The sequence below is a fragment of the Pseudopipra pipra genome, chromosome 10 (genome assembly GCF_036250125.1).
Source record: "Pseudopipra pipra isolate bDixPip1 chromosome 10, bDixPip1.hap1, whole genome shotgun sequence".
Classification (NCBI taxonomy): Eukaryota; Metazoa; Chordata; class Aves; order Passeriformes; family Pipridae; genus Pseudopipra; species Pseudopipra pipra.
This window is the reverse complement of record NC_087558.1, coordinates 15,688,059-15,703,580: the sequence shown is the minus strand read 5'-3', so window position 1 is coordinate 15,703,580 and position 15,522 is coordinate 15,688,059. Positions and strand designations below refer to the sequence as shown.

The following is a 15,522-nucleotide window of genomic DNA, read 5'->3' as shown; positions in this document are numbered from 1 at the left end:
ATTTCTTAAAGTTAAAACACCTTCGTACCATTTTATCACTGTTTTGATTTCATTTTACCTTTTCCAAGAAGACAGGAATTGCATCTACCACTACAGCAGATGATCTGGGAAGTGCTTCCATCATGTATGTTAAGGCTCGGCATGCATGATTCATCTATTAAATAAACAAATATTTGGTTTTAAGTTCAGATGACGTATTTTTGCATTTCAAAAGTTTCTGAAATATTACAGATTACTTACAATGTCAAAGTTGTGCTCCATCTGCAGCAGCGTTATCTGGTTTTAAAAAAAAAAGTATTGTTAGTTTAGAAAAAATTATCTAGGTATCATCGTAAAAAAGGGTACAAATCACTACTGTAGCTTGACTCGGGACTTTGACTGTGGGTAAGTTTCAAAAGAACCTACCTAAGCTTGAGCTATTAAAGAATTAACAGGACTACCAAAATTTCCCAAAACTCGCCCTCAAAACCACATAATGTGATAAACATATGCATAAATACAAGGAAGTCTATATAATATAAATTAAAAAAATTAAGCAAGATATTGAATGAAATATTATATCCTCCAATAGAAACATGAGACTAAATCTTTACCAAAGCTGGTACAACACTCTTGACTGGAAACCCTCCTAATGTTTCTTCATTTCCCATGACCAACAGCTGGCACATCTCAATCACTGCCTGTAGTTGCTGACTTTCATCAGTGGCTTGGAGACCTTGTAAAAGCTGTTGGGCTTTAGAACCTAGTTGTCCAGAAAAAAAAATTAGGAAAGAAGATATTAGAAAACATAAGTGTTCAAGGGAACTGTTATGCTATACTTCTGCCAGAGCGGAAGACCAGAGATAGTTTGTTTTCCTCTGTATTTGTAGTTTCACTTCCTTTCCCTGTCATAAAAAGGTAGGATAGGAAAGGGAGACAAAATCTCTCTTGGCTGTCTTTCCAGTGCAGACTGGTCAGCACAGGGAGTCCGCCACACTGCTCCTCACAGCCATCTTGCCAACCTACAGCAGGTGCCAGAACCCACACCACCCACCAAACCTTCGTAAAGCAAAGGACTTTTCAACACCCTCCCAGATCATACAGCACATGAGACCCCATCCTCTCCTTGGCATGCAGTGTAACAGGCTGCCTCTGGCTCTCCTGGGAAGCCAAACAGACTTAGACTAGAAGGTACACATCTCATCCAGCTGCATAGTGCAGACCTGGGGGAACAAAGCCTAAGGACCCACGTTCTCACTGACACACCATCTGAAGGGAATTATTTCTGTCTGAAACTTAAGACACTTCTGAAACTAAAACCAGCATAACTTAGAACTGACATCTACAAGTAGTTTTAAAGCTAGCTTAAGCACTTGTTTAAAGCTAGCAAAAAACCCAAGGGGGTTGGGAGAGGTCTTTTGTTAAGCAGCCCATCATGCAAAAGAAAAAGATAAGGAAGGGGTGAAAAGGCAAGAACCCTCCCTTCCCCACCTAGAATGGAACATTAAGATGCCCCCAAAAAAAGAAAAGAAAAGAAATACAGCTAAAGCAGATTTCTCTTCCTTACAAGAAGACAAGTAAATTAATATTTTTGACCGGTGGTCTAGCACTATCATGACATACAAGTCTCCAACACGTAAAATATTAAACTATGAAGCTAATACAAATATTAGATTTACTAGTGGCTGAATTCTACTAGTCTGGAAGTGGAAAGAATTAAGTCAAATTAGACAAACTTTGCTTACTAGCTCCACTTCCAATTGTCCTGTGGAAGAGCTGCGACATCCGAGGACCAAGAGGGCCAAACAGGTGAGGAGGAAGACCCCTAGCCTCTAATAGAGCTAAAAGCAAACAGAGGATAACAGCCATTGTCAAAGCTTCTACGAATATTTTTAAAAGCTTAAATTCCATGATGTTATCATTTAAGATTGCTAGAATTTTGATATTTTAAGAAAGAAGAATTAGAATTAGATGACTGCAGCTACCTTGATTTCCAAAAAAACACCGAAAAGATGACCTTTGGAGGATAAGTAACTCATTTCTGTAAGTATCAGAGCATTAAGGCCCTTTAAGAAGTCACCCGCTGAGTGTCCAGAGTTATGCATTTCACAGAAATCTGGTCTGTTAAACTGTTGTAAGTCTAGAGCTACAATAGCAGATATACCAGGCTGTAATTTCAAATCTGAACTCAAACTACATAAAATAGGTTAAGGTTATCTTCACATTTTCAGAAACTGCATGTCACTACTAATCTGAAAAAAAATGCCACTGAAAAACAGGTTCATATCTTTATCTGCTGATGTGCAGAAAAGGGAAGAACTCTGCTAGCTATTAGCGGGTTTCTTTTTTGATTGATTTTAAACACTTTACAGTAGTGTTACTTAAACTAAACTAACTGGCAGATTCTGATTTTTATTGTAGCAATCATGACTACTGCTGATTGATAAAATAATCATTAATAGTGAAAACCAATTTAGTTCTATATTCCTAATGCATACCTGTGCTTACTGAGAACTACAAGCTAGTGAACTGGTACTGACACAGCACTCACTTCACATTAAATACCCAGATTAACCAAAACCTCTCATTTGCAAGGGAGATCATAATCTCAGGACTCCCTGCAATGTAGCAGCAAAATCATTAGTCCAATTGCAGGACATGCAAACTGAGTTTATACCTGTTTGTACTCCTGGGTTTTGAGAGACCGGAGTCCTTTAGCCCAAGCACAAAAGCAAGCATTTTAAGAACATTCAGATTTTGTTTGGTCAAAGCTTATAGCAACATGGGTATCAATGACAAGCACAAAAAAAAAAAAATGTTATCCAGAAGCAGGCAGAGTACAATAGGTTTAACCTGGCCTGTGAACTGAAAACATGCTTGCAAAGATTATTTTGATATTTGAGCTTACACACTTGGGACTGAGTTCTCAGTTCTCTACCTCCACCTCCTCCCAGAAAATCATCAGTAGTAGTGTATTATACACCATGTAAATGAATATGCCACCCCCTCCAGACATTACTTCCAAATTCTTGCATCTTTAGTATATTAAGGCTTGTAACTCCATACTTCAGAATTACTGTAAGCAAAGCAACACATTCGCAGACAGTGAAACAAAATACAGCCTTCCCACTACATGTAATACAGAATTTGTGTAAGTATGGCTATTTATAGGCTGCAAACAGAGGTAAATTAATAACAACTTTTATACCTTGTAGTCTTCCCATCTCAGAATCATCTGACTCACTTTCTCCAGAAGTTGTCATACCTACAGCTCCAGCAACAGAACTAGAAGCTAAAGAAACAAAATAGAGATTAACGCAAGTTACAGTGCCTTTAAAGCTACAAAATTCACATGAAAAAAGTCTCTGCCATCAAAAGTGTGCTCTGCATCTAACACTGCCACCAGTCAACTTCTATACAACTTCCATTTCAAAGCAGACCAGTCTACAGGTCTAGTACTTTCCAAAAGCTGAAGAGAGTGGCTAAATCCACACAATATAATGAAAAAGTACAGCTAGATCCACAAATTACATTTCAGATAGATTTACCAGTATCCTTAATAAATTTATGCTTTTCTTAATTGAGTATTACACTGCACTTAGGTTTTCATTAATTTTAACTTTCAGTACTGATGTGGCTGGCTTTAAGCATAGAACACTTAATATTTTCTACCATTCAGCATAATTACTGGAAAGCACCTTTGAACTCACTACTGATTAGGACCAGATGATAACATTATCATTTAATAGGACTGTGCAAGTAATAATATTTAACTTAGTTATAAATTTCTCCAGTACAGACATGCTTGCAATTTCAACAGAAAACCTGTAGAATATTTATGAGTAATTTCAACAGAGCTTTTACAGGTACACGATGCCTTCTGTATTCTAAACCATTCAGTGTCTTTTCAGTTGGTAGTAATTTATGTAGCATCAGCTGAAGTTACTTTTTTTAAAAGAGAGAGAAGCTTGAAAACTAAAGTCTGGTTTATTGAATATAGTTTGGAAACTACAAGAAAGCATAATTGACCCATGTATCAGACAGCCAAGAAACCAAACGCAAAAGAGAAGACCCCTCTCACTCAAAAACCTTCCATAATAATTTATGAGCTTACTCAGAACCATTTAATTATTTTCAAATGCAAAGAAGTCTGTATCATTATTATTATTATATCATCATTATTATGCTAAAAATGCTTTAGTTGGAATTTCTTCTTACCTGCAGCTCCCTGGGGAGGCTCGTCTGTTCGTGCAGCTGAAGAGTTAACTCCATCCTGGTTGTTGTCAGGATCAGCCATCTTCTCCTGTCGGCGAGCTTCAGCTGCTCCTCTTTTGCCCAGGCCAGAGCCTCGCCGACTAAAGGTTCAAAACACAAAGTTTCAGACCTTATGAACTATGACAAGGGATTCATTAGTATAAGTCTACTCAAGACTGTATAACATCTATGCAGATCACTACCACAACACTACACAAACTAATAATTTGTTTAAGAATCAATCGTCACAAAATTATCCAACCCTTCTTTGCCCTCCTTGCCCCACACCATGCAGTGATCTGTTTACACTAATGGATTACAGCCAGGTCCTTACATTATACCCTTCAAGACAAGGCAGTCTACACTAAAATACAACAGTAAAAATGAGCAAGATTAAAGTGACTGTTAGTTACAATCATGTACACATTTGAGAAGCCCAATAATAAGAGTAACCATCTTTAAAGGAAGTTCTGAACTACTGAAAGAGGACTCTGATGCTCAACATGGTTTTCAGTGCCAGAATAAGTTTGAGGGGATGAGTCTATTTAAATCTGCTGTTTTAAACACTACTGTCATCATCACTACAAATACACATGCCTACAAAGTAAACAGTCAAATTGAAATGCTCACTTGACAACAGAACCGAGGCTTCAGAAGTGGGGTTTTTTTATGGTGTGGAAGAGGGAAAAAAAAGTATTGCTGGAACTACTAAACACAGTCTAGGCATAAGAACAAAAATAAAACTTGTTCAGGCTTCCTAGGTCTGGTTCCAGAATCTATACAGCTACAAGATTTTTGCACCACAGGACACATTAACTCTCCCCTCCCACTTAATCTACCAGCTGTTTAAAATAACTAATTCAGGGCTAATTTTCCTCTGCATTAGGAAGTATACTAAGCACTTAAATGTAGTATTGTTCAGACAAAGCTGCTGACAAGCTGAGTCAGCTTAATAGTGCACACTATTAAAACAGACTGCTACGTGGTACCATGAAGTCTCATTTTTCAAAACAAGCATCTATTTTACTAGTCATGATGGACAATAGTTCAGCACTCTCTCTCATTCTCTGTGTTAAGTATCTTTTTAAAAAAAAACCTCCCTAAGAACAGGATTACTTAAGTTTGTGACACTGACTTTGGGTGTTTCTTTCCCTCCACCTCCAGAGATGAGGGACATACTGGAAGTCTGCTGGTGACCAATCCTTTGTTGTATCCATGACACTGGTGTACAGAGCCATCAAAGCTACAGCTACTTTTACAACAGCCAAGTAGGAGATAGACAAGGCCAGTTTTCATGCATGCAAGTGACATCAACATCAATTCACTGCAGAAATTGGTTTGCTGAAGTTCTACCTGGTGCTAGCACAGGAGCCCGTGGTCTTTTGCCGTGTGCTCCGCCGCAAGCTGGGGAGCTCAGCAGGTGGTGATTCACTGCGCTTCTTTGTAGATTTTCTTAGACCTATGCAATATGTAAAGAATTGAGAGGAAATCAGTCTTTAAATACACAGCAGTTCTACAAAGAAATTTTCCTGTACGGGAAACCTCCACGCAGAAGAAAAGCTTCTACATAAGAACCACACTAAGCCCACCTCAGCTTTTAGTCACCTTGCACTGAACTGCTAGACCAGTAAAAGAAAAGTTCAGGCACTTACTTTTACTTATTATTTTAAGCTAAGTAACACTAAACTCCAAGTTGTTATGTAGGTACCTTTTCCTAAAATACATACTACGGTTACAAAAGAGCTTCTAAGTCTTTCTTATGCTAAATAGGTAACAAATTATGGGATACAAGTTTATTATTTCCACATGTTGATGTCTAAACACAAGAAGATGCTTTAGTCTTAAAAAGGAAAAGAAATTACACTTTGGGGAGGGAGGGCAGTGGTGGTTGTGATCTCAATTTTTGGTCAGTTTTATTCACATTAGTCTGGCTTTAAAATAACTGTATAAAATCAAAACCACGCCCCCCTCCTGGAGTCAAGCACTGCCAGTGCTGAGGTCTATCATGTGTATTATTTGCATTCCTATTTCAACTACACCCCTCCAGCCCCTCTGTCATGAGGCCTCCTTTGATGAAAATAATCAAGCATATCCTCAAGGCTTTGGAAACGGAGTTCAAGTTTTTAATTTACAAGTATTTGCACTGTTGAAAATGACCCAGTTGATACTAATTTGCTCTAGGTTACAAAGCCATTGTTCTGATGACATCCCACCACAGAACCAGGTAAATCTTAAGCACACAAAAAACCCACGTGACACAACATTCTCAGCAAGCTTATTATCAGGTTGAAATACCCCATAGCAGCTTCCAAACTGGAAAACTGATAATTTAAATGTCAAAATTAAAAATCTTTATCAGGCTCAATTTGACACTGCAGTGCCCCTCTTACCTCTACAATAAGTCAATAAAATAAAAGAGAAATTTATAACATTAAGTTCAGACATACTATTACTAGAAGAGAAGTAAATAATTTTGAAGAGATGAGGAGGTTAGATCACTGCTCCCCCCTCTGGCAACAAAGAAGAAATAAAACACCTTTAAACATGCAATGTGTTTGAGTTCAGTACTTATCAAACTGGCTCCTGTCTACTTCCTTAATCCTAAAACATCCTAGGAATGCAGAGTTGTGGTACTGAGGGATGTAATAACTATGCAGCTTCTGACTGGATATTTAACAGAAAAGGCAAACTGATCTGAAAAGCTACTACTGACCTGGCCAACAGTGTGTCCTTTCAAACACTACTACAGTGTATCTGACTGGGAACACAATCTGTGTGCAGGTTAAGTTCGATGCAGATGAAGGTTAACCTGATATTCACAGATTTACCACACACTTGGCTTACCAACCCAAGAAATATGGCAACCTTAAGAACACAACAGGGTATTGTATTTAAAAGCCACCAAGCACTGAACTGAAGCAGGCCAGCCACTTGAATTTTCAGATGGTCTGTACATATAGAACAAAATATGTAGCTTTTTCAAGTGTTCAAGAAGCAGTGGCATGCTTACTACATAAACTTTGAAACCAAAAATAAGTTGAAGTTGCTACAGTAGAAATACACAATTACTCCAACACTAGGTACATAAAGTGAGATACTTGTGAGGGGTGACAAGAGAAAGAAGAGTGTCATAGAGATACAAGACAAAAATCACTTGAAACAGCTGCAGCAGGATCCCGTGTCGTAGCTAAGTTTCTCAAGTAGTAGAAGTCCAAAGGTACAGCAGAACTTCCCTCCAAGCTGGTTGTATTTCACACCAGAGAATGCATGCTTTAACTGGCACTAGGTATAGCACTGTACTGCTCCACAGGCAAAACATGTTTACCCCTCTGGGTTCAGAGGTATACTTTTCCATATGTAACATATGGAACTCATGGAAAAGTAGGCTACTTAAACCCTGTAACTCTACGGTAAAATTCTAAGTGAAATGTACCTTTGCTTTACATTTAGAAGAATAAATCAATCATCTTGTTACAGTAGAGTTCACTGGGAAAAAATTCACATTTTCATCCTTTATGGTAGCTCACCATTTATTACTGCAAATCTGTGGGTCATCATTTCCAAGCAGTCAGACCTTAACATCAGGTACCTTATTAGCTTAGTAACAGGCCACCAATGACACACCACACATTCACTGTAAGTGACATAAGACTGACTTAATGGATCAGAACAGGATTTCTGCTAAGGGCAAAGGTTTCACAAAGCAGCAGACCTAGCTTAACAACTTACTGTTTTTTAACAGTATGGCACACTCACTCATGTCTTCTTGTCCCCAAATCAGTCCCAAGATGTACAAAGTGCACACCTGACACACATTTTCTTCTTTTAGTATTCTGCCAGTTTGGCAAGCTGAGCTTGCTTTACAGGGGTCGGATGAGCAGACACTATAGTAGAGCAAAGAAGCTATAAAACGGGTTGTCCCTTTTCACTAAGAGACATTAAATTAGCTGAGCCATCTCTTTAAACTGAATTACCTCAATAATCACCTCAGTTGTAGAGCAGGTAGTTACCTGGTTACCATTTGGAGGGTGAGCTGCAGAATAAATCCCAGCCCGAGCTCTTGGAAGAGTTGAGCGCATTTTCTCTTGCTGCTCAAGAATGTTCTACTTGTCAGATCTTTGTGCACGTTTCTTTTCCCAAGTCTTTAGTTCTCTATGTCTGATGCATCTACCAGGGCACATTTGAGCTTCATCCTCCCCCTATTAATTTCTAAGGTTACAAAGGAAGCAAAGAAAGACGTTCCAGATCGTCTCTCCCTGCTGTTCACTGCCATTCTCTGCCCTTAAAGTTCATTGTTTACAAAGGCTTCTTAAGTCAATCTTACCACCTGCATCTTTTGCGAATTCTCTGAGTCTTCCCAATACCAAAACTTCAAGACTTAATTTCTTCAGACTAAACCTTCTTCATTTCACTTGCACTGTCATCAGAATTTGGGATGGCCAACACAGCCTCCCAACTGAAAGTTAGTCCTGTGTCTAGAGGACTTGCAGGAGGCTAAAAGTTGCAAGCCTTCACTGGCAAATAGGGCACAACCAGCATTAAGAGAAATGAGATTAGAGATGCCCTGTGACTGCCTGATGAAGGAAAGCATCAGTCATATTGCCACAGACAGCAAGGGATTTCAGAGGAATAGATTTATGTTCATCTCCAGAAGTTATTTATTCAGCACTATTTCTGTATTATATAGAGCCATGTATTGATAAGTCATCTCTTCTCCAGGCTAAACAGGTGCAGCTCTCTCAGCCTTTCCTCATGAGATGTTTCAGTCTTCTCATCATCTTCATAGCCCTCCACTGAACCTTTCCCAGTAATTCCTTGTCTTTCTTGAACTGGGGAGCCCAGAACTGGACACGGCACTCCAAGTGAGGCCTCATGAAGGCAGAGTAGAGGGGCAGGATCACCTCTCTTGATGTGCTGACAATGCTCTTCCTAATGCACCCCAGAACACCACGGGCCTTCTTGGCCACAACAGCACAACACTGCCAGCTCATGGACAGCTTGTCCACCAGGACCCCCAGCTCCTTCTGCACAGAGCTGCTTTCCAGTAGATCAGCCCCCAACATGCAATGGTGCCTGGGGTTGTATCTCCCCAGGTGCAGGATCCTACACTTGCCTTTGCTGAACTTCAGCTGGTTTCTCTCCATCCAACTCTCCAGGTTTCACTGAATGGCAGCACAGCCTTCTGCTGTGTCAGCCACTCCTCTCTCTTTTGTATCTTCTCCAAACTTGCTGAGGGTGCATTCTGACACTTCATCCAGGTCACTGATAAACAAGTAGAACAGGACTAGACCCTGTACTGATCCCTGTGGAATGCTGTGAGCTACAGGCCTCCAACTGGACATGGTGTCGCTGATCACAACCCTCTGAACTCTGCCATTCAGTCAGTTCTCAGTCCAGTTCACTGTCACTCATCTTACCCACTCTCCCTGTGCTACCTATGAAGATGTTATGGGAGACAGTGTCCAAAGCCTCGCTGAAGTCAAGGCAGACAACATCCACTGCTCTCCCCTCATCTACCCAGCCATCACAGAAGACTATCAGACTGGCCAAGCATTATTTCCCCTTGGTGACTACTACGACAAGCTTTTCCTTCATATGCTTAGAGACAACATGCAGCACGAGCTGTTCCATCATCTTTCCAGGGACAGAGGTGAGGGTGACCAGCCTATGGTTTTCCTGGGTCCTCCTTCTTGCCTTATTGAAGACTGAAGTGACATCGGCTTTCCTCCAGTCCTCAGGCACCTCTGCTGTTCTCTGTGATCTTTCAAAGAAGATGGAGAGTGGCTTAGCAGTAACATCTGCCTGCTCCCTCAGCACCTGTAGGAACATCCCACCAGGGCCCATGGAGGATTTGTGGGTGTCAACTTTACCTAAGTGATCTCTAACCCAATTCCAGCAGCCAAGGAAAAGTCATCAGGAGATCTGTTTTAGTAAAAGTTATGAACAGACATGGACTTTCAATAAACAAAAAGAAAATTACATTTAAGCAGTTCACATTCAATACCTGCCAAAACTTCAAAACTAACAGGCATATATTGCTTGTGTCCTGACATCATCCTATTTGCATGCCAAACACTCATGTTTATGAGTCAGAAGGAAAACAGACTCAAACAGGCTAAACCTGAAATAGCACAGCCTAACAGAAATCAAACTAGAAAAATCTTAACAACTTCACATTTAAGTCTGTTTCCTGGTCAGCACTTTTTTTAAAGGCATATTTTGTTGTGTGAAAGAAACAAGTTCTGAATGCAGCTGTACTGCGATCACTTGAGTCAGTGTATCACCCAAGTCAAAACAAAGTCAGTCAAACTTTCACAGTTCATAACCCAGAAAACCCTTTATTTGCAGTTCAGAAAGGTAATCAGGAGAGATTTACTGGTTAAGATTGGAAGTTCAGATTTAAGATTGGCTCCTGTGCTGGTCTGCTCTCCTCACTGAGAGAGGGTGAAGGGCAGTGGAAGGTAAGACAGCCTCCTGTCATTCTAATATTCCATTATTACCCTCCCTCAGGACCAACCCAGACACCCTCAGCTCTTGATTATGGTCCCTCACAGCCCATCACCACAATTACAGCTATTATCTCCAAGCCAGCCATCTTACTTCCTCAATCCCAAGTCCACAACCCCAAGGCTCCAACAACCATCACCCAAGCCAGCACTGTTACCCACAATCCCAAATAAACTAATTCAGAGCTATTTTCAGACTCTTTTCTCCTCACCTCTGTCAAATCCCTCAAAGCCAGGAGTTCTACACTATTCACACTCTGTGTTTATGTTCATGTGGCTTTTCAGTGTATCCCAACAATCCCTCTAGCCAAATCTGACAGCATTAGTAGAGATTTCTCAGTCAGAGACAGCTACTCTATGTTACCCTGCACTCAGCACTGTCCCAGCCACAGTTTCCAGCTTCCTCCTACTTAAGGGCCACAAGACACTACACAAAGGACAGCAAAGATTTCCCTAATAATGGAAACATAATTACTGTTTTTATATTGTTACATAATCAGGAAGATGACCCAATTTGCAATATTTAAAAAGCCCCTACAACATATACGGATTGAAAGGGATGTGAAAATAGTCAAATCAAGAGAGCAAAATGAGAAACTTGTTTTCTTCCTCTTTTGCCCCCCCCATGAAGAAATATTCAGCTACTCAAATGGATGCGAAAAACTTTAGTCTAGCCTGTTTTTATTATTCCAATATATTGCATAGCTGTTATTCACTGATGTTACTGCTCAGTTACAGAGAATGCTGTGTAGCTAACACTCTGAAAGTCACCTTGGCTGGATTTAAAACCTATTAATTATCCAGTGAGGACTGGACAAGAAACCTCAGGGTATTCTCCTCCACCATGTGAAAACCTTCTGCCAAGATGGCAACCATGTTTCTCCTCATTCTTGTCTTCAGCAGACTAAGCCAGATCAGCTCTTCTTGTTTTTCCCTTAAAAATCACAACATCTAATAATACTTCCTGTACTTCCTGAACTGCAACACTCAGAAGGGAACAGCATTGCATTTATATAGCCATGGCTGACTGGATGGGGCTCTGAGCAACCTGGAAGGTGGCCTTGCTGTGGCAGGGGGGTTGGAATGAGATGACCTTTAAGATCCCTTCAACCCAAACCACTCTATGACTTTATGTTAGCCTGAATAATCTCCCCTCTCCTCCCACTTTTCATTCTAGAATGTTTGACTTTTTGCTTATCTCCCACTAGTTCTATAAGTCCTAGTTCCATCTTCTTCAAGCATGTGTTTCATAGTATACACCTATACAAGCCTACTGAGTTTAAGCTTTCAGTTTCTACACAGGATTACTATGACTTCTAAGGACATGTTTCCAGGCAGACAGTGCACACCCCAATTTCATCAAGATCACTGTTTGCCTTACTGCTTCAGAAAGCTTTAGGGTGTTAATATTTGTACAAGACATCATCTCCTTCTGCTCCCTTATCCTCCAAGGCTACTGGCCTGCTACAGAAAATAAATTTGAACTTATCCAGTCTTTCTTAAAAACCAACCCGTGGTTTATTGTCTTCATATTTTCATGACACTTCTCAGCATTATCCAAAATGTGTATTTTGTTAAAATACTTCAAATTCGTCCCAATATTTTGAAGCTGTCACACAAGCTTGTTTTTAAAAAAGGGCTAAGCTAACAATCTTTACTATTGCTTCCAAGATCATTTCAACCTGTTGTCAAAGAGCACTATTTGAAAGACTGAGACTATCTGAAAGTATCATAGTTTAACACTTCTAAGTTGAGCTCTTACTCTTAGTGATATTCAGTGATTAATTATATTTATTGGAATAAGTTTTGCTGTAATCTATGGTAAAATAAAGAGGCATTAGACATTTTAGACTTCCTAGTATCACCTGTTAGCACTTTTCCCCTACCTCAAAGTAGGATGCCCTCTACATAAAATAACCTGATCCTCTACTGCTTCTAGAAACATCTCTCACCGTGCTTTGTGCCCCTTACCAGTGACATTTTATACTTACACACACACCTCTACAATCCACACCAACTTGGTTTTGTCACATAGACTTGAACATTTTAGTTGAACTGAAGTTTAGCTTTTTCCAAAAGATAACTTTAGCTCTTCCATGACCTGAAAGTTAAGCCAAACTGGCTTTCTCAGTACAGCCTTTATGGAGACAGTTTAGGCTCATTCTCAACACTGTTTTTCAAGCTACTAAACACACACCCCACCCCACCCCTTACACTGTGCTATTTCCCCCTTCCCCTTCTCACTCTTTGCTGAAGTTTTGTAACTTATCACATGAATTACTCTCTGCCTTCACCTTCTTGTTGTTCACTTGTTGGAGGCAAATTCTCTCTTCTCCCTATTGCTTTTCTTTCATTTCTAAAAAGCTGCCTGTAGCCTGACTTCGCCAAGAACTTGTTGGTCGTTCCTGTTGTTGCCTGACTCCTCCTCACTTCCCTCTCATTCCACCCTGTGCAAATTCAGAGTTTTGATTCTGGAATTCATCACCCAGTAAATTCTTGAACCAGGAAGCAGGTAGAAAAAAAAAAAACAACCAATCTTTGCTGTAAAGCAAGTAAGTCCTCTCTACTTCCCCAATGCCATTCTTCACCCCTTAGGTTAGGTCATTCCAGAATCAATACTCCAGTCACGCAAGTTATCCAAAACATACCTGTTAGATTTAATTGACCCGTGTTGATTATACAGGAAGACAATCAGTTGCTGTTGTTTATTCCACCTATTTCCTGCATTAGTATTAGCTACAGATGTGCCCCAGCTGGGACAGGCTACTTGTGACCATGCACAACAATCTACGGGTTCATGCACACAATTCCTTTGTAAAGGAACTTTGTAAGCAAGCTTAGGAATCCAACTTCTTACATTGTAGAGAATACATGCTGTAAATAAATCATTCAGCACACGAAGGCAGCATAATGCATTTAAAAAAAAAATTGCTCAAGACAGCAGAGCTACAAGCATATCTATAGCAAGCAGGTGCTCTGCTTGGAAACAGCCTGTATTTGTTAGAGACCATGTCCAACAACGGTACCTGCTATTCAAATTCAGCACCAAAAAGAAGACATACTTTGTGAGAACCTAAAAGATAAAGTGACTAACATCCCCAGCACTAGGTACACCAGGTTTACAAGATTACTGTTCTTAAAGTAACATCAGAGAGTTTTACAGCAATGAAAAATTAGGAAGGTAGGTTTGAAAGAAGAAACCACATACAATGCACTTGTTTTCCAGCAGTTATTGTTCCCACTTTGGGACAGAAGGCTTAAGAAAACGAGGAAAAAAAAAATCTGACAGAAGAATATAATCAAGAGTGTTTTATAACGTATATGTCCCCATCACAACATTCAATTATTTTGCATATATTTTATTTTTAAAATCAATTTGAAAGACAGAGAAGCAACTTAAATTTACAGAATGCTGACTGCACTAAAATCATCTGCTTTAGCTGTAAATTGTTTCAGTCACAGTTTTACTTAAAAACTCAGCAGAACACACTAAAAGTTACTAGGAAGATCCCAAGAAGCTTGAAAACAGAAGTATTTGTTTAGAAGACTTGATTTTAAAACACATGTGCTTATTCTTCCACAAAAGAACAACTTACTTGCTAGCTTAGCCTGTAGTCCTGAAGGTCCAGGTTTTGATGTCTCCGACTTGGAAGAGCCTGGTAGAGACAGTTTTGTTTTGGGCAGACTGACTTTCGGGCTGAATCGAGCAGCCCAGTCAAACTTCGAAGAGCCACCTGTTTTACTCGGTTCTTTGTCCCTGCTACTCCTTCTTGGACTGGGGCTAGATGCAGAACGGGAACGTCTAGCCTTACTCTGGTCCTTTCCCTGTTTCACTCTGGCACCCTGAGGAACAGCAGAAGAAGCAGAGGCAACAGCAGAAGAGGAGGAGGAGGTGGAAGCTGAAGAAGAAGAATCGGTGATGGTGTTACACCCAGCTTTGGCTGAGGTCACCGATTTTGAAGCCAGCTTGGAGACTTTTGCTGACTTCTCTTCAGTGCCAGTTGATTCAACTGATGACCCACTCTTTATACAAGACAGATTCTCTGTCCTTTTCCTTTTCTGACTTCGGGAGCTACCAGCAGCTCCACCCTTTCTGGTGTGAGCCTTGCTTGTTGATGGCAATTGTGTAGACTTGGGCTGTTCTTGGTCTGAGTGTCTTCTCTTAGACTTAGTATGTGGCTTGTTGGTTTCCGAGGAAGTTTCAGTGTGTTGAAGTGCTTTGGGTTTTTTAGCAGAGCTGGGAGAATTGGTCCTCCTGTAATCTGGACTAGCACTGCGTTTAACTCCTCGAGAATTGTCTTTCTTAGGCACTTGCCCCGTTTTTTGCTTTTCTGAAGTATTGACTCTCTCTGGATCTTCTTGTTGTGGTATTAAAACAGCAGATGAACTACAGCCTCTGTAGAAGTAAGCAGGAACAGCATTAGTGCTGAACTCAGGAAACCTCACAGTTGTAACAGTTTTGCATGATAAATGTCATCATTCTCTAATAAAGGAAACTGCACGTAAGAAACTGTTGATTAGGTTAACACTGAAACAAACAAAACAATGCCACAACATGCTCGTATGAGAACAATCATATTGCACATACTCGCTAGCATAAAAACTAAACAAATTGCAAAATAAAAGCACAGTACACTGCCTTCTAAAGAGGAAGTTATAACTTGAATTGATTTTACTTTTTTATGTATATTGGTACAAACTGATTTAAAAAAACAAACAAAAAAAAATCAAGCCATGAAGGTGTTATCTGAATGTTTGAGAATGTAAGTTCCACAAGAGAGTA

At 40.0% G+C, this 15,522-nt stretch overlaps 1 protein-coding gene across 9 annotated transcripts in view; it reads right to left on the bottom strand.

Annotated features, from left to right (window-relative positions):
* The window catches only part of TRIP12 (thyroid hormone receptor interactor 12), a 79,738-nt gene that overhangs the window by 27,761 nt on the left and 36,455 nt on the right, over positions 1-15,522 (bottom strand). For 8 of the 9 annotated variants that reach the window (XM_064666411.1, XM_064666416.1, XM_064666419.1 and 5 more), the window contains 8 exons: positions 14,336-15,135; positions 5,587-5,692; positions 4,198-4,334; positions 3,188-3,271; positions 1,725-1,820; positions 594-742; positions 241-276; positions 59-154 (listed from right to left, as the gene is read on the bottom strand). In XM_064666411.1, the coding sequence (XP_064522481.1) occupies positions 59-154; positions 241-276; positions 594-742; positions 1,725-1,820; positions 3,188-3,271; positions 4,198-4,334; positions 5,587-5,692; positions 14,336-15,135 (1,504 nt within the window). The remainder of the gene's footprint in view (positions 1-58; positions 155-240; positions 277-593; positions 743-1,724; positions 1,821-3,187; positions 3,272-4,197; positions 4,335-5,586; positions 5,693-14,335; positions 15,136-15,522) is intronic. The other variant, XM_064666418.1, reaches the window with a different exon arrangement.